This window comes from Myripristis murdjan, chromosome 6, assembly GCF_902150065.1.
Source record: "Myripristis murdjan chromosome 6, fMyrMur1.1, whole genome shotgun sequence".
Lineage (NCBI taxonomy): Eukaryota > Metazoa > Chordata > Actinopteri > Holocentriformes > Holocentridae > Myripristis > Myripristis murdjan.
Window position 1 is genome coordinate 3,515,287 of NC_043985.1, and position 26,975 is coordinate 3,542,261.

Here is a 26,975-nt window from a genome sequence, read left to right on the forward strand (position 1 = left end):
CATGTGTTCATTCATAGTTTTGATTCCTTCAGTGAGAATCTACAATGTAAATAGTCATGAAAATAAAGGAAACGCATTGAATGAGAAGGTGTGTCCAAACTTTTGGCCTGTACTGTACTTGACCTGAATTTAATCAAATAAAAAACAAAAAACAACAGAAACGCTCGAGTGCTGCTCCTGCGCATATTTACTGCGCGTTCCCCTGTCACGTGTTGCAGCCCTTGGGCGGTTGGCGAAGCTTGCGCATGTGCAGTACCATTTTTTCCGTAGCAAGTAAGCTAGCAAACGTTGCGGGAACGGGCGGACAGCGGGGGTTTCATTCACTGCTTTCTCGAATTTTTCTCTCCTTATCCCATTTCCTCATTACACATTGCTCTATAATACAGCAGTGTTTGTGTTACTGTGGGAGAAAAGCGGAGAAAAGGGTGACCCGAAAGGGTTTTTGTGGATTTATCAGCGGTCTTATCATAAGAGGCACTCGGACGCACGCCGATGGCGGTCACTATCGAGGAGCTGTATCGAAGCTACGGGGTCCTCGCTGATGCTAAGGACAACGTTAGCCAGGTAACGTAAATGCACGGCTGCCAAGTTTCAGTACAGTTGTTTTCAGTTAATCAACCAAGGTTTGCGTTGCCTAGCCAAGGTAGTTAACCGCGACTGCTGATAACTTTCCTGCCTTATGTAACCATGCCGTACGCACAAGGCTCACTGTTGCTACGTAGTGATCAAGCTAATTAGCTCCGTCGTAGCATCCCTGCTAAGCAGTAGTAAACTTGATCCTCGACATTCATTAACTTTAAGTAAACAGGTTCGTCTTAATCATGCGCTTGCGTTTTTCTAGCTAGACCGATAACGGTAAAACCAAATAACACAGTGCGTGATTCAAAACTTCACGATTCAAATTCACGCTTAATAAAATAAATTCTTACCAGCTAACAGTAACATTGGTGTTGACGAAACTTTTTGACTGTTCCCATCAATTGGCAGGTCACTAATCAGAGTGCCTACACCAAAAGAAAATTAATTAAAATAATAAATTAGAAGAATCATTGTTTACCACATAGCGAATTTCCGAGAACTTAATATCTTTATCATTTATTCAAGCAAGTGCTCCACGTTGTGCTCATGGTAACTACACCTTTATCATGCATTCTTTGTTTGTATTGCTTCCAGCACAAAGATGCTTACCAGGTGATCCTGGATGGCGTGAAAAGTGGCGCTAAGGAGAAGCGCCTGGCAGCACAGTTTATTCCCAAGTTCTTCAGCAGCTTCCCAGAACTGGCTGATGCAGCCATTCATGCCCAGCTTGATCTCTGTGAAGATGAAGATGTATCGGTGAGTTTTAGTGCCACAGCTGTTGACAGTGTTTGATAGACTGAGTGGTAGATGCGCTGGTTGATTTGTACTGTAAGCAGACTACAGTCAAAATTTCAGGCTTTTCGTTTCACATTGCTGTCTTGAACCTATGCTCTCATGGAAGTAATCTAACAAACCCTCTGTGTGTCTATGCATTTATGTACGTGCAGATTCGACGACAGGCTATCAAGGAACTCCCACGTTTTGCAACAGGCGAGAACACTCTTAGGGTGGCAGATATTCTCACCCAACTTCTCCAGACAGGTATTGGAGGTCTCTAGCTAAATGTTGATAGTCTTTCATGTACCCTTGAAGACCTGGACTCATGATCTGATTTTACCTTTATTTTCTAGCATATCACATGTTCCCTGCATAATCTTTTGTGTTTCTAGATGACACGGCAGAGTTCAACCAAGTGAATGCAGCACTCATTTCCATCTTCAAGATAGATGCCAAGGGTAAGTGTTGCTTTTGCACGCCACCGTACTCTACCAGCAAAACAAAGCTATTGTATGCTTGTCTCCTCTCAAGCCCAGTTAGAGTTGTGCAGAGTATTATGAAAAGGATATTGCTTAAATGTTTCTCTCACTGGAATTATCTAGACATTTTCTTGGCCATATGAAAAGGTCCATCTGGATATGTCAGCTCCATAAATGACCTTGATCACAATTACGGTTGAGAGCCTTAATCAGGGTTCCCATGTGTCCTCGAAATCCTGGAAACTTTTGGACTAGTTTTCCATTCATTCACCTAGAAAATTAAAAAAAACTCATAGAATGTCTTGGAAATAGTCATGACATCCTAGAAAATTATGAAGTTTCGCTGAGATCACATTTTCAGATGTTCTCCTGAGCTCACATTTTTAGCTGCTGACAGCCCATCTCAGCACCTGTTGATACCCAGCAATCATCTTTTGCCATGCCACATGGTTGGAAGGCAAACAGGCCAAAAAATGCACAAAATAATGGTTTGATCGTCAGTGTTTGATCAACGTGTGTGTTTTTAGTTTGTTCATTTTTTCACATGCGTAATGTGATGTACACCTCAAGCATGTTGACAGCGTTTATTTAGAGACATTGATTCCACACGGTTTCCAAGATAGTTGACCACTGTGTCCAATTTGAATCATTCCAAGTTGACTTTATGTGAGAAACAGCTAACATGTACATATGTCACTGAAAATTGTGTCCTAATTTCCTCAAGAGTGGGGACCCTGTTAATACTTGTGTCTGCTGTCTTTCAGGTACTCTTGGAGGTCTCTTCTCCCAGATCCTGCAGGGAGAGGACATAGTGCGAGAAAGAGCCATTAAGTTTCTGTCAGTCAAACTTAAGACGCTGCCGGAGGACGTCATGACCAAGGAAGTGGAGGACTATGTCTTCTCAGAGACAAAGAAGGTATGCTGACAGCATATTTTTTAATCATTTTACCCTAGCTGTGGTTGTGGAATGACCAAGGTAATTTCATCACAGCATGTCACACCATGCTGTGATGAACCACCATGCAGAATCGTTGGAAATTAACACCATAATCTTAAGGTTCTTCTCTGTTGTTGCCAAGATCCGGTATGTCAGTGTTTTCCAACTGGCAGATTCCCAACATTGATATATGCACACATTTTTTTCTGCCTAATTGCAGAGAACTTATTTACCTAAAGTATGGTGTGAATCTTTTTTAATCAAAGTAAATGATCATAACTAATCAAAAATGCATATTTAGTATGTTCAAATAGGCTAACTGCATTGTTATAACCACGTCTGATGTTTTGCTTACATTTTGTCTATAATTATTCATGACCTATAATCTTTAAGAAATTGTTTGACAAGAGCATAGTGTGTGTGCAAGGAAGAAGAGTGAAGTTTTTCTCCAAAGAGTGCAGTCTGTATTTGGAAATACACTGAAGCTGGCTCAGGGTAAAATATGTGATCTGTCATCAGAAGGAAAGGAAGTTAAGTTTGCTGCGTGCAACAGCTGGGCTCAGAATAATTTGGGTAACAGAAAGATCAAACGGCACTATGTGAATAAATCGCTGTTTTAATTAAAACAATTAATTACTTTATTTGTTATTGTGACTGTTCTCTCAGCCAAAGCGTGAAACCACTTAATCAATCTCAGTTAACTCAGAGGCAATGGTGTCACAGAGGACAGTAAAATAATGGCAAATAAGAGTTCAAATAAGGGGAGTATAATAAGAGAGGAGCTGGGAGTGATTGTTTTGTTATCTTGAGACACCATCGTTTTTGGAAAGCACTTAATATTACTCTGATAATGAAATAATGCTATATAGACAAGTGTATGGACAGTAAAAATTGTTGTTAGCAAGTGAGCATTTTTTAGTCTACCAGCCCTTGGCAGTTTGTTGTTTTGGAGTCATACTTAAGCTGTTAGATGTCATAACAAACATTAACGGAGACACAAGAATGGACAAGAACGCATATTGATCAAGACTGTATTTCATGCCCTGCTTTCTCCCCAGGTGCTGGAGGATGTGACAGGGGAAGAGTTTGTGCTGCTGATGCGTGTGGTGTCTGGCCTGCGGGTGCTGCAGACGGTGAATGGGCGCCAGCAGCTGGTGGAACTGGTGGTGGAGCAAGCCTTCTTGGAGCAAGCCCTCAATCCTGCAGACCCTGACACTGTGGACCGTCTCCTGCAGTGCACACGGCAGGCCCTGCCCCTCTTCTCTGTGAGTCGAACCCACACACTTAATAACACAGAGTCTCAGACCATTTGGTGTACGAAATGCACATTAGGTGCTTTAGTTCTGTTTATTTGCTTATTATTGAGTCTTATAAATATTTCTTTTATGATTTAAATAAAAATAGTGGAACAATAACATTTATTGCTATTTTGGAAGAAATGCTCATGATTTCAAATTGTTCAACTGATTAAGTTCATTTTGTCTTTATAGTGATATACAAGGGTTTTCTTTTATTCAGACATATTGTCTGAATAGAAGAAAACCCTTGTATATTTCAAATTGTTGCTAACATCTATGTTTGTACAGTGGAAACAGCTGTGGGCACATGAGTTCTTCTCTGATAACTCACCAGTAAACACACATCTCTGCATACTCAAACATGCCCGTTGCCATTGCTTATAATCAAACTGTTATATATATTTATAAGTTGTGCATTCAGTCATTCCATGAAATCGTCATTTAACCACAATTATTATTATTTTTTTTTACCCCCTTCTAGAAAAATGTTCATTCCACACGTTTTGTAACCTACTTCTGTGAACATGTCCTGCCCAACCTCAGCACCCTCACCAGTCCTGCAGCTGAGCTGGACATTCAGTTGGAGGTTAGTTTGTCCAGAGTTTTTTATATCTTTAACTTCCGTTCATGTCTAATGGCACCCCCCCCCCCAATTAATGTTATTGCGTGTTGATGATCACACCCATGCTGCCTTCTGGATTGGCGTCATTTGGTCCTGGCTAATCCCACTATTGCCATTATTTGAACACTGTTCAGTACCACACCAGTTCTGAGGGTTGCTCACCAGCATGCCTTATTTAAACCAAACTTAGAAGCAGAGATCTTATTGCATCGTGATCCATCTCGCTCTTGTTGTCCTAACATGAAATATTTGTGATAATTGTAACAAAATTATTTTAAGCAACTTCTGCCTCGTTGAGCAAGTTAAGTCTTGAGTAAGACTTAAGTTTTGATAATGTTGTCTCTTCAGTCCTGCTTTGTATAGCATTTTGACCTACCTGGGATTTGCTAACCATCTTTAGTGGATGTTAAATCTTTTTTCCCTATAGAGGTTGCACAAAAAAGGAAATTATCACTACCCAACTGCTTGTGAATCTTTCCCTCTGGCTTACAATTAGCTGCTCTACCAGCCACTTGGGCAGGCTATCAGTTGTTACATGGAGCTGCTGAGGCCAGTGGACAAAAGTTTCCTAGCATGAATTTAGTCAGGAAGTCTGAATCAGCCCCTCAGTCCTTGCAAGGCTTGATAAATATGTCCACTGGTGTGAATTTGAATTTCCTAATGCCTGACATTTGGTGAGCGGTGGTAGTAGTAAACAAAGTCAGCGTGGCAGCCACCTGTCAGAGGTGCTGGCCAACTCCATGCTGTTAATGGATCATTAGTCTGCACCATGTAGCACTTTCTCATTAGCAATGCACAGTTCAGCCTGTGAGGGGATCTGATAAACTCATGTGTTTATGTAGGTGCTGAAGCTACTGGCTGAGATGAGTCCGTTCTGCGGAGACATGGAGAAGCTGGAGGCTAACCTCAACATGCTGTTCAACAAGCTGCTGGTAAGAACTGAGCAGACTGCTGCTATAGCCACACACAAAGGTGTACATGCTCTTATAACTACACATTAGGTTGTTCCTCTTGATCTATCCAGGGAAGGGTGTTGCCGAGCACTCATGCAGTCACACACAACCACAGCCTGGATGCTGTCCAGTACAGCCAGTTTTCTTCTGTTGGCCTCTGGGCAATTGAGGATTAATTTTCTGGCTTAAGGTATTTCAGGAGTAGCTGTTGACGGAGACAAAGAGCATTACTTATTCACTTCACCTGCTCAGAGTTTCACAGCTGGCCTAGGAGTTAGGGCTCAAGACTAATGTAGTCCCGGTGATGGAAAAAAATGTGTTTAGGATGCGTAGACATTCCCGTGGGACACCTACAGGATGAAAGGGATTTTCGGGGATTTTATTATTTTTATTATTATCATTATTTGCCTGTCGACAGTGCATCTATAGTGACTAAAACCTTTGTTTTTCACTACTGGGCCTGACTACAAATGCGCATCTCTTCTCTTGCATGCCCCTTTTCCATGAAAAAGAACCTGGTGCTAGATCGGTGCTGGTGCTAGAGCCAGTGCTTAACTGGTTCCAACAAAGAATCGGTTTGCTTTTCCATCGGCCAAGAGCCAAGCGGCGCCAAGTCAGACCCACGTCATGATGTCAGCGTAAAACGTGATCACGTGGGTGTGGCTGTGCGAGATGCTCGCTTGGAATCACAATAACAAACATGGACAACAAATGGACCACCCACCGTAGCGATGCAAATACTGCTCGTGTCTTTACAAGCCTACATTGCGATCCGGAGGCAAAAAAACTATTGCTGGCTAACCGTCGTATTCGTGGTCGGAATGAATGACGACTACGTTTAGCTATACGTTTATAGCGTTCGCTGTTCCCGTTTGGGTCTGTAACCCCGCCCACCAATGACGTGGTCGGTTCTTTCTCTGGCCCCTGTTTAGCCCCTGCTCGAAGTTGGTCACGATTTAGTTTCATATAATGTTGTAAATGTAGCTTTTTGCAGAAAGAAAGATGACAAAGGGCGGTGGAACTTGTAGGTTGATACAAGTTGAAATTAAATTGTTAGTGAAATGAGCCAGAGGCATAAGTAACAAACTAAACTAATACCTTATGACACAATACCACCGTGCAATGCCTTCAACTAGTGCTGTGCGGTATACACGGTATGACGGTTGAAACGATATAAATTGAGCCACGGTAGAGATTTGTGCTCTACCGTGGTATCGTCAACTTATCGATCACGGAATTGCGGACGGAATCTATTATAAATAAAACGGAATCTATTTTTAACTCGGAATTTGAACTGCACCGGCACCGCACGAGCCAAAAGACAGAGAAACTTTCCAGGCTACAGCAGCGCACTGACATAGATAGTGTAACAAAGCGAAGAGGTGCCACTCTGCTGTAGTTTCACTGGCTAACAGCAGCACACTGGCTTAGCTTGTCTATTTAGAGAAGAGGTATCACTTCGGCTTATTTTTCATATTCAATCTGTGTTATCACAGGCATACTCCTGCTCATTCATTGGTAGTTGAATTGTTAGGTCTGTTTGATAAGTAATTTGCATTTTTAAAACAAATAATAATTTAACATATTGTTAAATTATTGGAGTCAAGCTTACTGGTAAACATCTACTCCTTCAAGATAATTTATTATGTTCTACAACTCATAATACTACATACCGAGTGTTTGAGCAACGTATCTCCTCTGTGCTACAAAAGATCCGTCGTAACCCCCCAAAGTCCTCTAGTCCAAAATTTTGCACTTTGGACTAGAGGAACCAAAGTTCAGTGTTTATGTTTGCAGCTAATTTTAAATATTAAACCAAATGTTCTGTGACACTTTTTGCACAAGAGAACTGTTTACAATATTCACTTTATTTTTGTGAGAATTTTTGTACTTCTAAATCTGTACCTCTCTTGTTCTTTGGACAATAAATGCTCAAAAAATTACATTATATCTTTGCTTTTTTTGTTGTTATTGTTTTTAAAACAATTTAGCCTTGCAAAGGGTCTAAAAAACCCATTTAGAAACACTTCCATGATAAGTTTTACACTGCAACATTTATACCGCGATATATACCGTTACCGTGAGGGATGCAATTTATACCGTGATATGAATTTTTGGTCATATTGCCCAGCATTACCTTCAACTTAGTAACAGTTTTGTGTGTATTAGCTTGGCTTCCCAAATGATTGGGTGTCCTCAAAAACTCCCCCTGGCTTATGCCGGTTTCGTCGACCTGACCCAACTGATCACTAGGCTTTTCTCACCAGTTAATATTTGACTTAACACACTGAACTGACACAAGGATTTCATTTCTGCCTTATTACTCACAGATGTCTGATGTTAAAGTCCCAATCCTCAATTTATGCAGCGCCCCTGTGGTCACAAAATTGTTGAGGTGACACAGTCTGCAGTTCATATAGACATATCGTCGGTTCATATCCTTGTAGACGGTGTTGACTCAGCCCCACTCTGCACTAAATTACAGATGGTGATCTTCTAAGCAGAGGTTAACTTGGCCTAAAGAATGGTTCCAGTCTTGATTTTTTTCTGCCTTTTTGTTTCTGTCTGTGTTAGGAGTTCATGCCTCTTCCTCCAGAGGAAGGGGAGAATGGGGAAAACACAGTGAGCGAAGAGCCCAAACTACAGTTCAGTTATGTGGAGTGTCTCCTCTACAGCTTTCATCAGCTGGGCAAGAAGCTGCCCGACTTCCTCCTTGACAAGGTGGATGGTGAGCGCCTCAAAGACTTCAAGATCAGGTGAGTGAGGAGAGGTTATACTAAAAGCATATGCCTCTTAGTTTATAGGGACACTTGGTGTGGTAACCTTTTGTCATGTTCACACCACATGATTTTAGGCTCGATTTTCCACAATGGTTTTTGGAGCTCACCAACAAAAGCCCCAGATCAGAGGCAAATCAGTGTTCACTTGCATGCACACATGCAAATAAAAATGTGTGAAGTGTTCAAATACATGAGCCAAGTGGCTCACCGATGCATTGCCAACATCCCCGATATCTAGCAGGCTAAATATCTGGATCTGTCTGCAATGAGCCACAGCCAGTGAGACATGGGGCTCCTCTGTCATCCACAGCAGCTCCTGAACCCATCCATTTTTCTCCCACACACACACACACACACACACATACATACACACAAATGTACACGCACCACCTCTCTTCTTTATATGGGGGGTACAAACTTAACAACAAACTTAAAGATTCCCAATCACGGACAGCGAGTTGTCTAGTGTGAACACTACAAGCAATCTGACTTTGACAGCATGTAATTTGAACTTGGCATTAACGGTGTGACACAAGCAGTGATTGCCAGTTTTGATGGTATCATCAATAGCCTGTTTGCTTGTATTTCTCCTGTACTGCTTATGCTACTTTAATACTTCCATCCATAAAACAGTTATTTTGCTGTGTGAACGTCAAGCAGTCTGGTACAGAGATTCAACCATGTTAATCAGTCTGATCAACTATGAGAATTATGTATAGTATAGCAAGATAAAGTTTTATTCTAACTGTGGTGTGCCAGTGAATGTTCTCATCATGAAAATGGAAGGAATTGTGCAGAAACAACTTTGCGTTTGGTCTCCATATGTGTCAAGACAAAAGCAGAATAAATAAAATGGATTCATTCATTATATTCATTCAGTACACATACATTATGTCAGTTGTTATTGGGGGATCAGCTTGATTGATAAGTGTTTATGTTTGTGGTCCAACAGGTTACAATACTTTGCCAGAGGCCTGCAGGTATACATCAGACAACTACGAGTAGCACTACAAGGAAAGACAGGAGATGCTCTGAAAACAGATGAGGTAAAAACTGCTGTTGTCAACTCACTCTGCATACTGCAGCAAGAAATCATATCAGTTATCTTCAGTTACCAGTCCATCAGTTAATATTGCATGCAGTCAAGAAAAGAGCAAACTGAGCTCAATTCAGCTGACAGTCTAATCATGCTCTTGCCATTGTGTTCTACAATCTTGCTAACGCTAACTTAATATTTTTGTGTAATCAGAACAAGATCAAAGTAGTGGCTCTTAAGATCACCAACAACATCAATGTCCTCATCAAGGTAAGTTATTTAAAGCTTTAGTGGGAGAATCAATATAAAATACTGACATCAGGTCACAGCTTTGTTTCTGGGATGTTATTTTCTTTAAAGTAAAATTCCACTTTGACTTCATAACCTGTAAGCACATTTTATCATTTCTTTAGTTTACAATAACTGAGCTTTGATATAAAAACATAGAAAATTTAAAAATGCTTGCTAGGTAACACATTTGGTTGTCCCAAGGCGCTCTAGGCACAGCACACAGCCTGTGCCAATTAAAGCAATACAGCTGCTACAGCTTCATGTTCATTTAGCCCAGCAAAACTAGTTGGATTAGCAGTTCCTAGACAGATGATTTGGTTGTCATGGTGGAAATCCTAGAGGTGCAGGTTGTGCCATTGCACCTTGGCCCGTGGATAACAGCCCAGTGCCTTTAAAAAAAAAAAAAAAAAAAAAAATTCACAAGCTCCACATAGAGTGAAAAGCTGGAGCCCTTCTGGCTGAGTAAAGACAGTATGCTGTATTGGTTAATACTAATGCTACGGCTGTGCAATATATCAATATTATATTGATATTGTGATTTTGGATTATCTAGTATGTAGTGATTATGTAGTGTAATGGCATAAGGCTGTGTTACAATAAAGGGATGTAATTTTCGGAACTTGTTAGACTGTTCCAGCTGTTGTGTTATTTGCTGCTACCCGCTTAGTCATCATATCCACATAACTAATGATTGTTCACCCAAAATCTCCTTATATAAATGTTTTGTGAAAGCAGCAAAAGCCATACTTGCAATTTCATCACGATATTCATGACAAGGTATTAGATCAAAAAACATCAAAATGTCAAAAAACACTGGTCCCTATTGCTCGGTATCACTTTATGCTGATGTCATAAACAGTTCCCTCTGTTATCTGGTTAGTCAGTGTCGTCAGTGAGACCTGTCCATGATTCTCTTCATGATAACACATAATCAGTACACACAATGTGTATATAGCACTAGTTTTTGTATCAAATGGTGTTTACAGTGAAGATTCACTTTACCTCTATTGTCCTTTTAGGATCTTTTCCACAACCCTCCATCATATAAGAGCACAGTTACACTGTCGTGGAAACCTGTCCAGAAGACGGAGGCAGTAGCGTAAGTGTGCTCATTCCTTGGGCTGTTAATGGAAAAATAAGCAAAATCATAGTATTGACCACAGACATTTCAATATTACAGAAGACTACAGTTTTTTTTCCTAGAAGAAGGGTGTTGCAGACAGGATACATCACAAAAATAATCCTTTCCTAAAGTTCCATATCAGAGAATATGCTTCATTTTCATTTAGACTAAGTACACACTGAGCATTTTTTTACCTCACACTTTTGTAACAGGTTGCCATTCATGTGTTGTCATCATGTGCTGTGTGGCAGTCCACAAGCAGATTAAAAGAAACAAATAAATTCTTGCTGTTTGACCCAGTAATATTGCTAACTTGGCCTGTATGTCTACAGATTTTCAGCTGTTAAACTCCTTGATTTTTTTTTCCTAATTAGGGCAAATATATAGCCTTTGAGAAGGTCCCTAAATTCTGGATTTTTGTTTTTCAAATAAATATTTGTCAAATTGCTCTCTCAGAGGTTATCCCTTAACTCTCATGTTCTGACACCAGTGTTACCTCTTGTTGATACAAATACCTTGGATTAAACAGTCAGGAGCCACATCACTTGCTTCAAACAGGAACGTCTGTGTTGTGATATGTCAGACTTAACCTGCGTGTCCCTTGGAGGTCATCATCTAACCATTGTGCCCTTTGTACAGACCCAAGCGCCCATCAGGTGAGGAGATGGGCACTGGTGCCAGCATGAAGAAACAGATCACTCCTCTGCCCCGGAGGGACGCACGACAAATTTACAACCCCCCCAGTGGGAAATACAGTGCCACCATCGGCAATTTTAACTATGGTAAGCAACTTTTTCTTTTTTTCTTAGTACTTTTACATTTTGAAACTTGAAACTTTGTTGCGTTTTCCTTTTTAGTTTGTCTCCCCTCTGTAGAATTCTCTCACTAAAAATAATTTTAGTTGTTTACATTACAGTAACATTTGAATTAATGTGATGAAGAAGTGATATAATCATTTTGAGTTGCCGTAAACATCGGTAAGGAGCTGCAAAAGCTCAAGTACACCTTTTTAAATGCTTGAGATGTGCTCAAATTTGATTTAAGAAAAGGTGTAGGAACCCTGGAATTTGGGATCATGGAGGTTTTTTTTAATACAGACGTGCCAAGTTTGGAAACATGCTGTGTCATTCTGTCCCTATACAAGCACAATAATGCTGATTTGTTGTGATATTCAGTTCTGAGGTGTATTGGACATATTAGCAGTCACGTTTAACACCAACCAAAATTTCCTTAGATTTTGTTCTTTTTCACGTTTTTTAACACTATTATTAGAGATCCAGTCACTATTTGACACTTGGTCCTTGTAAATCAACATGGCAAAAGCATAAATACAGTCAAGAAATGTCTGGTATACATAAGGATTTTGAGATAGGGGATGTACAGGAATTGTGGAAATGATTTATCCATACTGACCTCCTCTCTGTATGTTTACTTTGACCAACTCCAGAGCAGCGTGGAGGCTTCAGGGGTGGACGGGGACGAGGTTTCGGAGCCAGAGGCAACAGGAGCCGAGGCCGAATCTACTGAGATGAAATAAAAAAAGACATACATTCACTGAACTGCAGCACATCAGGATTTTTGCCGTATCAAGGCGAACTACCCTTCGTCCACTTCTCCTGTTTTTAACCTGTCCACACATCTTCTGTTTCTGTCATTCAAACACATTTCCAGGATGTAGTCTTTGTCTTCAGGATCTCCTTCATGGAGAACAGGCTTGGACTTTTCTACCCACCGCTTCAACATTTTCCCCCTTATTCAACTCGGCCAAGGCGATAGCTCAAGTAAACCCTCCTTTTTTCATTTTTTAAATATTATTGCGTGTATTTTTGTGGAACAAAAGACTGCCAAGTTGTAACTGATCAATATTTTTGTCTGATTGTTGTAGGAAAAGAAAAAAAGATGTTGTTTTTTGCATTATGTTGATGAATGCATTCTTTCTACCTTTTTATTTAATCTTTAAGTTTTTTTAGAGCTTGAATTCGATTGGCTGACTATTGCTACTTTGTATGAGTCAGTGGTGTTTCATTGGATTTTTATCATAAACATGTTTGGAAGTATCACCTATTGTCTTTTTTTTTGTTCATGTAGCAGTTGATAGTAGTTGAACTGCATACCCCATTCAGTTCAATTCAGTTTTATTTGTATAGCGTCAAATCATAACAAAAGTTATCTCAAGGCGGTTTAGAGTAACCCAATTTTATTTTCCCTTATTGGCTTATTTTCATTGTACAATATGACTTAAAATGATTTCAGACTGCGTCACAAGCACAACTGATGTTGTTTCAGTAGTTTTGCATTAAAACAAGATGATGGATAAATTTTGCTGCAATAGCCTACATTAGGTCAGTGTCTCTACATGGTTCTGCTGTCCCTGCAAAATTAAAATATTTGCATATAAATATCGACAACACGACTACTTGAGGGCTTGCTCACAGACATTGAAAGAAAGGCAGCAAGTGTGCACTGCATGTAAGCATTCCTGCAATGCTTTGAAAGGTTAGGACAAATGTAAGAAGTGACAGTTGACGCGGTGCAAAAGGTTTGGGAAATTTAGAAAATAATCTGGAAAAGTTTGGGCCCCCGCCATCCCCTTCATTATACGTAAATGACAACAAGCCAATTGTGGATGCATTATGGTACAGGTGAAGAATTATCTAACACTTTTGAACTCTAGTTGTCATATTAAAGTTTTTGAATGAATAATGAAAGGAAGACTGAAAATATTTGACTTTAAAACATTAGTTCGTATAACCCAAATTATGTGTGTGGGCCCTTTGGGTCTCACCCTATCATTTGGTTCAATGCTGTACATCAAACCCATTTTGTAATATTAGCAGTGTGCAGTTTTTAAGTTAACGATTTGTACAGTTTGTTCAAAACCTGATCTTGAACCTTATGGCAGCTGAATATTTGTCCCTTTTTGCCTATTTGTCTGATGTTTATTCACAAATTAAAAATTCACAAATTAGTGGGGAACTCATTTTGAGAACGGGAATATCAGCAAGTGACAGGATTATCCAGATGAGGTTAAAGGAACATTCAGCCAAAATGCCAACAACAAAAGAAGACAATTGCCCATTGTTTGTGTGTTAGTTTGTGTGATATAGCAAGGTTTCCACTTTGCTGTGATCTTTCCTAGCTTATGTCAGATATGTCATTGTTCTTAGAAAGCTCTTTCACTGTTTTTCACATGTAGACTTTTCAACAGTTTGAGCTCCACAAACAATACAAATCGAGCCCCATTGTGTTTGAGTGAAGAAAGACTGGAAACCTTACCAAATCTCACACAAACTGGTCTGGATGAATGGACTCCCACAGAACTTAAAATGCGTGCAGTAATAAAATAAAAATCATTACCAACAGCTAATAGTAAAGCCCTCAGAAGTTACGAGATGTAGAGACACAAAGACTGGCTCTTTTTCTTCTGTCCATTTATTTTAAATGTTCCTGTTTCTGTTCATACACACACGTTTGTCCTATCGTACATGTGAGGACCTTCTATTGCCTTATTTCCCAAACATTTTCCCTAAAAACTAACAGAAAAAACCTTAAACTGTTCTCACTATTAACCCTAAACATAAAGCTAATCTTTTATAACTTTGAGACTTTTCCCGCTTTAATTTTGGAATATTTACTTAAAATGTGTTGGGGCCCTCATCTGAACATGAAGGAATAAATAGTGCTTAGATAGGACCTGTGCCACACCTCACCCATTAAACCGAGTCCTAAATCTAATTCTAATCCCAGTCTTAATCCCAGCCCAGGCCTTTACCCAGATGTAACCTCAGTTTTGAACCTAACTTCAACTTGAACCCGTTTCCAGTGTGAACTCTAAACCCAAGCCCTAAAGCTAATCCTAAACTAACTTTTTGCAGAAGCGAGACGTGACAACACTCCTTAAGTGTAAAACTGGTTTTCAAATGGGGCACTGGGACACACACACACACACACATGACGCCAGCTCTCTGTGGGTGCTGCAGGTCTGCATGTGCGGACGTGTGTGTGCTTGTGTCCACGTAAGCTGGGGAAGAGAGGGGAGAACAGGAAGGACCAGGGTTTGAGTCCAGCTGTGGACTTAATTGAATTTCATTGATTCAGTAATTGTCTTGGTGCTCTGAAATTGTGTCCACCTGCTCAAACTCAATTCTACTGAATTATACAATTCTCACTTCTTTTTGTTTTCATATGCACATACATAGGCTTACTCTGATACTGACTCACTGGTCAACATCATGTGCATCTGAGAGGAGTTAAACTTTACTGCAAAGGAGGGTTTATCTCACCCGTAAATCAGTGGTCAGCGTTGTAAACTCCGTTTCTCTTTCTTGACTGCTTATTATACCTGCTGTTACTTTGACCTGTTTTCTCCCTATGCAGATCAATGGTAATTTTTTTTTTTTTTTTTTATTTAGACACAAATCTTGAGAAATTTGTTCTAGGTTACATCTCAAAGCTGACAGTGCACTTAAAGTAGATTTAAATAATATGGTATTAATGAAGAGATGAACAGAATCAATTTCAATAATAAAAAAAATCTTTATCAAGTGCACACTTGATAAAGATTTACGGCAAATCCGTTGAAGAATAATTGGAAATCCCTCAGAATAATAATCAAGTGTTGAATGTCTGTCCTCTGGCCCTCATGCTTTAAGAAGCTTTCTTTAAAAAGGAAAAGCTGTTAACTCAGATTGCTAAGGTAAACCATGTAACTATGACATTGCAGAGTAAAATTAGTCAGTCACCCTCTTCCCTCTCCTGACACTAATAAAGCACAAACTGATCTTTTCATGAGGGTGACTTCTGGGATGGACTGACAATCTGGCGGGATGTTTTTGCTGGGACAAGCGCCCTGCAGTTTTCACTCCGGAGGCAGTGAGACATTCAGGCAGAATATGAAGGATTTTCCAGGTGGTGTGTTGTGGACATGATGCTGGTGGAGACCTCTACATCATCACGTAAGGCTGTGAAGGGCAATACCACTCAACTCAAGAGTTTCATCTGTATTTATACTCTCCAAAGCCCTGAAGCAGGACTAATCTGTGATGTCAAACTGATCTGAGCCACCCATTAACATTGAATGGAGGAGTAACTTGTAGACAGTTTGTATAAACTGTAATATCAGTGTTAGCTGCATTTTATCCAGAGTGCTTATTCTTGTCAAACAGGTTATGTGGAATACCTGCACTACAGCCTGGCCAGGAGTTCATTTGGCTGCACTGTCTGCAAAACACTGTTTTGTGTATAAAGACACATTGTGCATATGAAATAGATGAGGAAAAGAGCAAATGTCAAAAGAGGTTGTGATATTAATGTTTTACATTATTTATTACAGTGTATAAAAATAAGTTAGTGTGAGATACATGGGGAAGCAACAAATGGGAACAGTGCAGTGAATTTCCTTTACAATACAGCTTCTACTGTGAACGAGCTAATCAGCGTATTGATTAGCATCAGCTAGGGCTGTCATGAAACCAAAATTTGGCTTTGTTACCAAATCCAAACTGCTAGTCTGTCAACTCCAATCCCAGTATATGTATATATATATATATATTTTTAAAGAATACCAATCCATACTTGACACCCTCTTGAGGTATCCCTGAAAATGAATTTCAGCTCATAGGTGAAAAAAATTTATCAAATCTTTTACCACAGTGAAATTTCAGTTACCATGACAACACTAGTATCAGCAGCCTTTAGTCTGGTGTCAGAACTATACAATCACAACTCCTCCTCTTCCTCCTCCTCTCCACTCCACTCCAATAGGAACGTTGGATGGATTAATCCAGGCCAACAAAGCTTTGTCACATGACCCTATTACAATAACCCCATTGGTCTTGTATAAGCAGCAGGTTCCCATGGTGACCAGCAGTCATGTCATCTGCTTTGTGAGACATAATCAATATACTAAGTAGTGGTTCTGGTCCGTTTATTGAGGGCTAATGCACGAACATCTCATCAGGCTGTGGTCCTTAGAAAAATTTGCCACATTACAAACAGATGAGCTTTGGTTAAATCCTAAGACCAATCCTCAAGCAATCATTCTTCTTCTTTCTTTTTTTTTTTTTTTTAAACAATATACATGTAAATACAGCTGTTTTGAAAATGTCAAAACATTTCACATTGATGCTGCAAATCGATAAATGTGATGATCTATGCACATTCAGAGTTTGGCTGTGTGGCTCCATATTACCTTCATGGAGAATGACATAACATGGTTATTGCATTCATGAAGAAGAACTGTACGGCTTAAGCCACTGACCACATCTCAGTTCTTACGATACTATACGACACACTTTTACTGTGTATCTTAAGGCTTCCATCATTGTTAAAAGCAGCTTCTGTGCTTCCAAATGTCTAAAATCAGCGGTGCGGAGCCAAAGTCTGTGCAGGCTGAATGAGGATGAGGAGTAAGTCCATACTGTAGATGATGTACGGGATGTACATAGTGTATATTAATGTAGATTCACGTCCAGGCTTCATAGCCACCGTTTGAATAACCTGAACACTCAAACTGAACCAAACTGTCTACAACCCAAGGGTAGTCAACCACTGTATTGTGTCAGGGTGTCTACATGAGGGCGTTGAGGTGTCCGGAGTGTCCCACAGAGTTCAGCATCAAGGCTCGCTGGTCCAGAACCTCCCTCTCTCGTCCCAGCGCCGCTCTCTCCTGCTCCACTATGGCTCGATCTCGCTCCACCGCCGCTCGCTCTCTCTCCAACCACAGCCTCTCCGCCTGCACCGCAGCCCTCTCTCGCTCCACAGCCGCCCTGTCTCTCTCCACCATCTCCCTCTCTCTCTCCAGTGCTGCCCTCTCTCTCTCCACCATCTCCCACTCCCTCTCCAGTCCTCCCAGTGATCCGTCACACTGGTCTGAGGTCCGCTGGCACTGGTCTGTGGCGTCGCTGAACGACTCCTGTGCGTAGTCCGTAGAGGAAGAGGGGGGAGGGGGCCGCAGTCTGTGTCTGGGGGCGGGGTCAGGCTGCTGATCGTCGTCCTGAGTGACAGGGGTGAGGAGCGGGGCGCTGGTTGCGAGGCGCCCCTCCATGGCTTCGTTCATCAGATGAAACCATGGCCAGGAGGAGGCGCTGTCTGCCATACTCTCCATCCCTACTGGAGGATACTTCAGATCCTGAGGAGAGAAGAGAGAAATAAGCTCACCATGCTCAAATGTTTGGACAGTTTTTTTTATCGTTTATTGAGATTTGAATACAATGTAATGCCTGTGTATTAGACTGCATATTTTTTTATGAAATGCTGGTTGTCAAATGTATGGTTGTTGTGACTGTATGTAAGCGATGGGTGTGTTGGAAACATTTGGATGTGTAGTGCTGTCTTTTTAACCTTTAAATTTTCTGTTCAGTCCCTACCCCCTCCCCTCAAGAGGCTTTGCCTTTTGCTAGGCCACCACTGGAAATAAGAATTTGCTCTTATTGACTTGCCTGATTAAATAAAGGTTAGCACGATGGCTTAGCATGATGACAGGGGCAGAAACATTCTGAATGCAATAAGTATGCTTCTCACAAAAATATAATTAGACATTAAGTACCCTTAATAAATTACTTTGATTTAACATATCTGCAATTTTTTAATGAATTTGGATTTCATTTTAAGATAATGTTCTTCAATTACTTATTTTTTAAAAACATAAATTTTGCAGTGCGGTCACTGCGGGTTAATTTCCTCAGTCAAAAGACATGTTCCACTCCCAGGTAATACAACCAATCTATAACAAAAAATATATCTCTAGCATGGATTCAGTACTTTCTTACAGACGTGGCTCAGTCTGGCACTGGTATTTTCAGCAGCAGAGATGCTACTGAATGATCACAGAACTATTCAAGGAGGACTATAGGTAGCAGCTTGTCTGTATGATCTTCTCACCCCTCCACTGGCAGTTTATTGTGGAGTCTGGTTGTTGGTAAACAGACTACCTTATATCTCCTTTTCAGATTGTCCCATTTCTTTGACATCTGGTAGGTTGAGACCTTTCCTAGCAGTCCCAGTTCCTTCAGGATAGCCCTGTTGGAGTTAGGACAGACAACATGGGCATAAGGACAACAATGCAGTTACAAACAGCATGAGTACCAACTGAGGCAGTATGGTATTTCAGACTGATGATACGAGGCAGTGTCTTACTTCCAGGCAGCCTTGGCAGCGTTCCTCCTCCCAGTGAACAGCGCCTCGTTAGCAGCTCGTAGTTTAATCAGCCTCCTGGTGTCCTGGTCTGTCACTGTGACAGACGGACATATAGAGACGCAGAAACAGATACAGAGAACGTTAAAAAAAAAAAAAGAGGAGAGGGAGAGAAAAACAGGCAGTTATTGGACATGCAGAGATGGAAAGGCACAGGTACACAGACAACCAGATACAAATATTTAACCGGAGCAACAGAGGGTTCATGATTATAACATCTGGTCAAAATCCTTATTCACAGACTGCAAGGTAATGTAAGCTGCACAGGTGGAGGATTGTGCAACTGATGGGGGTGACTACAAGCTGGGATTGTATTTTAATATGACAATTTGTAATATTGTAAGTTCCAGTGTTGATAGATCATGTTGATAATGACTAAAGCGATAATAATAAAGCAGAATGAAATGCAACAGTCATGCAAACATTTTTGAGCATTAAAAACCTAGAAAATTCATTGAAGCCAGAACAAACCGTCTTACTCTTGTAAGAGAGGTCAGAGGGCGTCGAACACTCCTCCCCACTGGCGTCGATGTAGGTAACATTCCCATCAGCCTCAGCGCTGTCTCCGCCCACCATGCTCTCCAGCTCTGAGACGCTGCTCCTCTCGGCCAGTAAACAATCTCTATCAGGCGGCGGAGATGAGCCGAAGACGTTGTCCTCCTCGTTGGTCCAGAGGGGCGTCACTTTAGGAGCTTTTCCTGCCAGTCGGCCCTCCAGAGCATCAGTCATTAGCTGGAACCAGGGCCAGGAGGCAGGGCTATTCTGGCCTTCCATCCCCCGCGGAGGAAACTTCAGGTCCTACACAAAGGTAGAGAGACAGATAAGACTGACAGATAGAGAGACAGATGGGTATGCAGAAAAATAGTATCCATAATGCCATGCCCTGAAATGTGATGGTAAAATTAACCAATCAGAGACGAAAACACAGTACATTCAGACTCCTACACTGCAAAAACGCAAAATCTTACCAAGATTATTTGTCTTATTTCAAGTCAAAAATGTCTTATTTCTAGTCAAAATATCTCATTACACTTAAAATAAGACATGATCACCTCAGAAGTAACTTGTTTTTAGACAATTTTCACTTGTTTCAAGTGAAAATTCACTTGAAACAAGTGAAAATTTGCTTGTTTCATTGGAAAAATTTGCCAGTGGAAAAAGTGAAAATTCACTTGAAATAAGTCAAAATTAGCTAGAAACAAGAAACAAATTTTGCCAATGAAACAAGCAAATTTTCACTTGTTTCAAGCAAATTTTCACTTGAAACAAGAGACAACTGTCTAAAAACAAGTTACTTCTGAGGTGATCATGTCTTATTTTAAGTGTAATGAGATATTTTGACTAGGAATAAGACATTTTTGACTTGAAATAAGAGTTTTTGCAGTGTATGTAGTATGCTGGCATTTACCCAGCACTGTGAATAATCCAGGATGTGGGAAAACACTTTGTGTACTCAAAAGATTATACAAACCAGCATCAGCAGGTCCTGTAGATGCAGTGATCACTGTAGTGCTGACAGTTCTTACTTTGTAGATAGAGTTATGGTTTCAGTGTAAATCAAACGGAGTGAGTGCTCACTCAGTTACCTTAAATTTGGTCTTCAGGTTGTCCCACTTCTTGGCGACTTGGTCAGGAGTTATCTTGCCTGTCAGACCCATCTCCTTCACTATTCCCCTGTGGGCAAAACCACATCATTTCACATGGGAATGCTACTACTTTTGTATTGCCCTTTTGCTCTTGCAAGTCCTCTCTTCTTGCAAACAGAGACCAAGTAATGGGCCTGACAAAACATTTAAGATCATTAACACCCCACAGACCAATTCCTGCATGCTATTCCAATGTTTTAATTTCATTTGTCCTTTATTGAGTCTGATAATCTAAATATGATGGAGAGCTCAAGAGACTGAGCACAAAAGCAATAAAAATTCAGTCAATCAGCAACTTAAAGGGACATAGTACATTCCTACTGAGGATACTGACAGTAAAACATGTTTTATAATCCCATTACATCATCACATTGTGGTGGTGCTTTCCTGACACAAAAGAAAATCTGAACATAGCAGAGGAATAAGATAAATGTGTGATTAGATTGGGTGGAATGCGCCTTTACCTCCATGCTGGCTTGGCAGTGTTCCTCCTCCCAGTGAAGAGAGACTCGTTTGCAGCCCGTAGCTCAATTAGCCGCCTAGTGTCTTCTTCTGTTACTGTAATGAAGGTCAGAATTCATCTTACCACAACTCAACTCTCCACCAGCGTACACATCACCTTTACTTTTAATTATAGTGCCTCTATTAAGCTGACCAGTGTGATTTTAAACACTGGAACATGCAGTGGAATCTCAACTTGAAACATAACTTAGATCCAAAGAGTGACACATATGGGACAAAACTAGAATTACTGCCCGAAGCTCTTCAGCTGTATTAAAATTAAAGAGGAAAAAGGAAAGTTGTGTCAGAATCGGACATCTGGTGCAACAGGCTTTTCACACTGTTTTTCACCATTAATTATATTTTCTTCAAGCCAATCAAAAATACAGACAAAATACACTCTATCACAGTGAGAAAATACAGCCAAGTATTCCTGCATTCCTTACATTTGTAGGTGAACTCGGTCATCCGGTGCAGGTCTCCTAGAGCTGTGGATCCGTTCTTGTCTTCATTGTCAACCAGGAGGTCCATCTCCGACTCCGTCAGGAACTCAGCCATGCCCCCTCGGCTCCGGCGGGCTCGTTTCCTTGGCGCTGGTGGCGAGGGCTCACACTCCTCATCTCCATCCTCCACAATGGGTGTGAGGATGGGCGCTGAGCCAGCGAAACGGCCCTCCATGGCGTCATTCATCCTGTAGAACCAGGGCCAGGAGTTTGGGTTCGTCTCCACACCCCGAGCTGGAAATTTCAGCTCCTGGTAGAAACAGGAAACTCTAAAGTCCGGCTATAGAGGAACCTTATCCTCCTGTATCTCATCACCTCTGTTACCAAAACCAACTACTGTTTGTCATGACTTGCAGTGATGTCAGTGTTTTGTTGACACCGACTCTGTTCATGAAAACCTCAGACTGTATACAAGTGATCATTAATGAGCAAACATCTCACTCGACTTAAGAAGAAAAGATATTTAGTCCTGAGAGGAAGTGACCCTTCCTCTCTACCTAGCTAACACTACTAAAGTCTGCAGATAAAGTCTGATGCTACTATGTTACGTCTTTCTATATCCGTAGGCCAGCAATGAAATTCGTGCCTCCCATCCTACTGCCAGGGTTAGACAGGTGTTTTAATTTGTACTCAGGAAAGAAAGTATGTTATTAAAACAAGATTAGACAATTTTCCCATTAATGGAACTAATGAGAGAAGTCAAAATGGAGGTAATATGGTGTCAACAGAAGAGTGACGTCACTGCAAATTAGAGATAGGATGTTAATGGAGGTGCGCGGTCCTACCTTGTATCTCCTCTTCAGGTTGTCCCATTTCTTGGCTAACTGGTCGGTGGTCACTTTACCCTGAAGACCCAACTCATACAGAATAGCTCTGCAAGAAAACACATTTTTGTAATGAGTCAGTGTTCAGACTACAAACCTGCACACTGAGCCCTGAGACTTCAGGTGATTTTACTGATGTGTTCAGTAAATGTAATAAATGAGTGCCAGATGATGTGAGAGTTTGAAATGGTTTTTGAGGAAGAAATAAGGCAGATTTAATGATATCTGTGGCTTTGAAGCAATGCTACTGTCTCACTTGCAAAGCCCAGATGAAGGTCTGTGCCATATCATATCATTTACAATATAATACTGGTATAAATTTGCACATGAAAAAAGTGTCACATCACAATATAAGTGATACAGCAGCATAATGACATGTTGACGCATGTGCAGAACCTACTGCACGACCTACAGCATTTCTCACCACAACAACAACCATGGCTTAAAGCCAGACGCCCAGGGCAACTTGCCCAGGTATTTTAACAGCCACCCAAGTATAATTCAGTCCTCTCAGGGTTTCCCTTTTGGGGCCATTAGTTTCACATTACCATGCCCCCCCCCCCCCCTTGTGGTCACCATCAACATGTAACCAGCCCTGAGTTCATATGAACGCCCAAAGGGAGCGAGCCCAAAGCGCTGGAAGACCGGACACTGAAATTCAGCCCTTGTTAAGCTACCATGAAGAAACCCTGGACAAATAATAGCCATGCCAACACTGCTCTAGACAGATCTGGGATCAGGGATGCAGGACCAGACCAGAAACCATCCAACCTGCCACTCACCTCCAGGCTGGCTTGGCTGAGTGCTTCCTGCCGGTGAAGAGTGCTTCATTAGCTGCTCGAAGTTTGATCATTCTCTCTGTTTCTGGCTCTGTCACTGTTAATAAAGAAATCCAGTTGTTAGTCACATGTTAACACATATTAAGAGACATTTACAATAAACTAAAGCAAATTAAATCAAAAGGCAATCCATGCTTTGCAGTGACATATTTTATCTACACTGCCATAACGACTCCTGAACAGCTTTCCACTAAAACCAGACATAAGACAGTCAAACATGAACAAATATCTCACATTAACTAAGAGAAAAAAAACAAAGATATTTAAAAGTGACTGCATTTCTTTTGAGGATGTGCCTGTTCCCCTCTGCCACCAATATCACTAAAACTGAGGCCTGAACCCCTTGATCTGTTGTTTCATGGTATCTACTAAGCCTATTGCATTTTATTCACGGCCCATCTGTATTCCTTTCAAACCCTTGAGGCAAACAAAATAAGACACATTTTAGTAGCTCACTTGAGGGTGAGTGAACTATTCATTGGGATTTCATCTTCAAGAGAAAAAGCGGTTGCTGATCACATAACTCATGAACAAACACATTAATGCTTCCATGCCAGGGTGCAGCCATTACTTAGTTCCCTACTTTTATATGTGCATTCAGACATCCTCCTCCAGCCCATAGGAACTCCCTCTGTGGGAGGAGCCTCGCTGTGGACCGTCCCGTCATCCTCTGTGCTTTCTGCCGCCACGGTATCCTCCATCTCTGTTTTGATGAGGAACTCCAGGATGTCGGCGTTCTCCGGGTTCTGGCTGACCTGGTCGTTGGTGCGGTGAGCAGCGTTGTGAACCGTGTCTGGACTCAGGACCAGGTTGCTGTTGTAGAGCCGACCCTGCATGGCTTCGTCCATGATGTGGAACCAGGGCCAGGAGTCCACGGCTCCCCCCATGCTCTCCTGGCCCTGGTAGGGCTGCTTCAGGTCCTGGAGAACACAAGAGCCTTTAGAGATAACTGTGGGTAGACACAGATACAAAAAATACAAAAAGAAACACTTGCAAGAACACACTCCTAAAAGTAGATATAGTTAGATAAGTATTTACACACACCTTCGGAAAGAGAGATTACCTACAGAGAGATACATAGATACAGAAACTTGTGCCTCTCCTGCTGCATATTATTATGATTATTATTAGTAGTAGTAGTAGCAGTAGTAGTAGTAGCAGTCTTATGATCTTTATTTAACCGGTTAAGTCCCGATGAGATCAAGATCTCATTTTCAAAGGAGACCTGAGTACATTTCATCAATCAAACAAACAATTTTAATGTGTTCAATGTCGATTACAGTATTGCCATACAAGTAACATGACAATAAAAAAAACAAGATAATAATGAGGGTAAAAATATCATAAAACAAAAGTAATACAATATAAGTTCATTAAAAACAAGTCAAAAACAGTCACAGCTTCAGTCAGAGTTTTGAGTTGACCCACTGGCATCAGAGTCTCAGGCTTCAAAGTCACGCTGTAGTTCATTCTAAATGTGTGGTGCAAAAATCTAAAAGCAGTCTTTGCCAGATTTGTGTTAATTCTAAGAACCTGTTGCACCAGCCAGTCCTGTGAGCCGGTGTCATGTGTTCCAACTCTCCCGCTAGTAAATGCTGTCAAATGTCAGGGCAACATTTGGAGAAGCCCTTTATAAATAAATAAAAACAAATGCTGATAAATTCTGGTTTCATCTGATGGAAATAGAAGGCCTACCCACTTTTTGATAAGGAATCCCATGATGATTGCCAGAGATGTCCCCATATTACACCTACAGGATTCACTTGTCTGACATGCATACTGACAGTTATCATCAGGTGATACCAACACACTGTTAGTAAACTATATACTTAGTTCCAAGCATGCTATTTACCTTGTATTTTGTCCTCAGATTGTCCCATTTTTTGGCGATCTGGTCTGCTGTCAGCTTCCCTTGAAGGCCCAATCCTTTTAAAATGGTGCTGCAGAACACACAGGTAGGTCACATCAACTTAGCTGGGAGAAAACACATTAACAAACAAGCTTAAGAGAAAAAACAAAAACAAAAACGTGTACATACTTCCATGCTATCTTGGCAGAATTCCTTTTCCCTGTGAAAAGAGCCTCGTTGGAGGCCCGGAATTCAATCAGCCTCTTGACATCCTCCTCAGTCACTGAAGGGTCAAAGGTCAACACTCAACACTTAACTGCACAGTTGGGACACCACATCTAATGCTGGAGTTCATGTATACATGCACATATATGTGTTACAGAAGGCATGCTTACTCACTTTTGTATGAGTTTTCTGGTAGCGGAGGCAGTGGAGGCAGCGGATTCATGGTGGACTCCATTGTGATCATGGAAGAGGAGAAGGGCTCTATTCCAGAGGCAGCTAGGGAGGAAGGAGGGAAGGGAGTGTGTTGGTATTCAGGCCTGATGCTAACTACATCCGCTACCACATCCTGCAAGTTTGCCCGCTGTGTTCGTCCTGAGAGAATGCCAGCTTGTGCACTGTAAAAACACTGAGGTAACTTAAAGACTCATTTGACTTTGACCAGTTGGCGGTTAGTTGTTTCCTCTACGCCTGCAGTAAAGCGATGAGAGGCAGGCTGCTCGCTAGCTAACTGGCTAACCTAAATAACAACAAGCCGACATGGAGCCGGCATTCCCGGTTCACACCAACGCCGGTCGCCGTTACGGCGGAGTGATTCCAACCCATGCTGTGTAACGTTATTTCATGCCATTGCCATTAAAGTGGATAAAAGCATAAATAAATACCGTTACCAGTTAGTCCCCTGAGCAGAGGTAGCCTGCATCCCGTTTCCTCTGTTCTGGGTGCGCTCGGTAACTCTGCCAGGGCTGCCCCTCGTCACGTGGTCTACAGCCCAGGAGGGCGGGGGTACTCGGAAACCCAAACAGTCCAGCACAGCTAGTATTTCATAAATTAGGTCAACTTTTATAGGCCTGAAGGTTTTATCTATTTCACTAAGCACTTTCAGTTTTCAGAAATTGAATGAAAATTATTATTATTTTATTTTTTTCCCTCTATATTCTGTCCACTGTTCTTAACTGTACACTGTTCTATCTGGGCCCTATTTGCTTCTCATAGCAGTTATCTGGCAAATGTTACATGTATGTATCTGTGTACTACATGTGCTACTAACATTAAACCAAACAAATACATAAATAAATATATAAGAGCTTAAATATATCAGTGCCACAACACTAAGTTACACCTAATTAATTAACTGTGTAGAACATAGGGCTCAACGATATGGTAAAAAAAAAAAAAAAAAAAAAAAAAAAAAAATCATGTTGTGATTCATTTTACAGATCTTGCAATAGTGATATAATTCAGTTTTAGAGATGGTTATTTTTACATCATCATTTTCATTTTCAATGTAAAACTATTAAATCAGTGACACTGTGATTTTCAATGGGGTCTGACTGTACAATTTTTTGCTTCTGTCTGGAGAATACCTTTTGTGCTCCACAGAATCTCTGTAACACCACAATACTTCAAAAAATTCCAGCTCTTGCGGTTTGGATGTAGCATTGACCATATTGCAAGTTTGATAATAGTGTGATTAATTTTTCAGCCTTGTAGAAACCATCCCAAAAGCATCCATCCAAACA

General features: G+C 41.0%; 2 protein-coding genes across 4 annotated transcripts; one reads left to right on the forward strand and one right to left on the reverse strand.

Moving 5' to 3' along the window:
* Window positions 1-241: 241 nt before the first annotated feature.
* On the forward strand, window positions 242-13,197 carry api5 (apoptosis inhibitor 5). The gene is made up of 14 exons (XM_030053461.1): window positions 242-564; window positions 1,174-1,335; window positions 1,527-1,620; window positions 1,749-1,814; window positions 2,600-2,751; window positions 3,831-4,037; window positions 4,552-4,656; window positions 5,535-5,624; window positions 8,220-8,401; window positions 9,378-9,471; window positions 9,675-9,731; window positions 10,772-10,851; window positions 11,515-11,657; window positions 12,323-13,197. Exons 1-14 carry the CDS (start codon window positions 493-495, stop codon window positions 12,400-12,402), a joined length of 1,584 nt encoding a protein of 527 aa, XP_029909321.1. The 5' UTR covers window positions 242-492; the 3' UTR covers window positions 12,403-13,197.
* Window positions 13,198-16,176: 2,979 nt separating this feature from the next.
* Window positions 16,177-26,256, reverse strand: LOC115360503 (uncharacterized). Of its 3 annotated transcripts, none has more exons than XM_030053451.1 (14): window positions 26,124-26,256; window positions 25,630-25,731; window positions 25,420-25,513; window positions 25,234-25,321; window positions 23,965-24,301; window positions 23,325-23,418; window positions 22,504-22,591; window positions 21,662-21,968; window positions 21,179-21,272; window positions 20,655-20,742; window positions 19,548-19,866; window positions 19,012-19,105; window positions 18,807-18,894; window positions 16,177-18,004 (listed from the first exon to the last, which is right to left on the reverse strand). In XM_030053451.1, the coding sequence occupies exons 2-14, from the start codon at window positions 25,697-25,699 to the stop codon at window positions 17,444-17,446; spliced, it is 2,322 nt and encodes a 773-aa protein (XP_029909311.1). In that variant the 5' UTR covers window positions 25,700-25,731; window positions 26,124-26,256; the 3' UTR covers window positions 16,177-17,443. The 3 variants fall into 3 exon arrangements, with proteins under 3 accessions (XP_029909311.1, XP_029909313.1, XP_029909312.1); XM_030053453.1 differs by having other exon boundaries at window positions 26,118-26,220; XM_030053452.1 differs by lacking the exon at window positions 26,124-26,256 and having other exon boundaries at window positions 25,630-26,104.
* Between the last annotated feature and the right edge of the window lie 719 nt (window positions 26,257-26,975).

What these genes read in the sequence shown, in the direction of transcription:
- api5 (XM_030053461.1), top strand. Translation starts at nt 493, where the DNA reads ATGGCGGTCACTATCGAGGAGCTGTATCGAAGCTACGGGGTCCTCGCT. An exon ending in CTTCAAGATAGATGCCAAGG is followed by an intron (nt 1,815 to 2,599) that starts GTAAGTGTTGCT and finishes GCTGTCTTTCAG; the next exon opens with GTACTCTTGGAGGTCTCTTC. An exon ending in TGCTGTTCAACAAGCTGCTG is followed by an intron (nt 5,625 to 8,219) that starts GTAAGAACTGAG and finishes TGTCTGTGTTAG; the next exon opens with GAGTTCATGCCTCTTCCTCC.
- LOC115360503 (XM_030053451.1), bottom strand. Translation starts at nt 25,699, where the DNA reads ATGATCACAATGGAGTCCACCATGAATCCGCTGCCTCCACTGCCTCCG. An exon ending in ACCAGAAAACTCATACAAAA is followed by an intron (nt 25,514 to 25,629) that starts GTGAGTAAGCAT and finishes TTGACCCTTCAG; the next exon opens with TGACTGAGGAGGATGTCAAG. An exon ending in TCAGCCAAGCCAGCCTGGAG is followed by an intron (nt 22,592 to 23,324) that starts GTGAGTGGCAGG and finishes GTTTTCTTGCAG; the next exon opens with AGCTATTCTGTATGAGTTGG.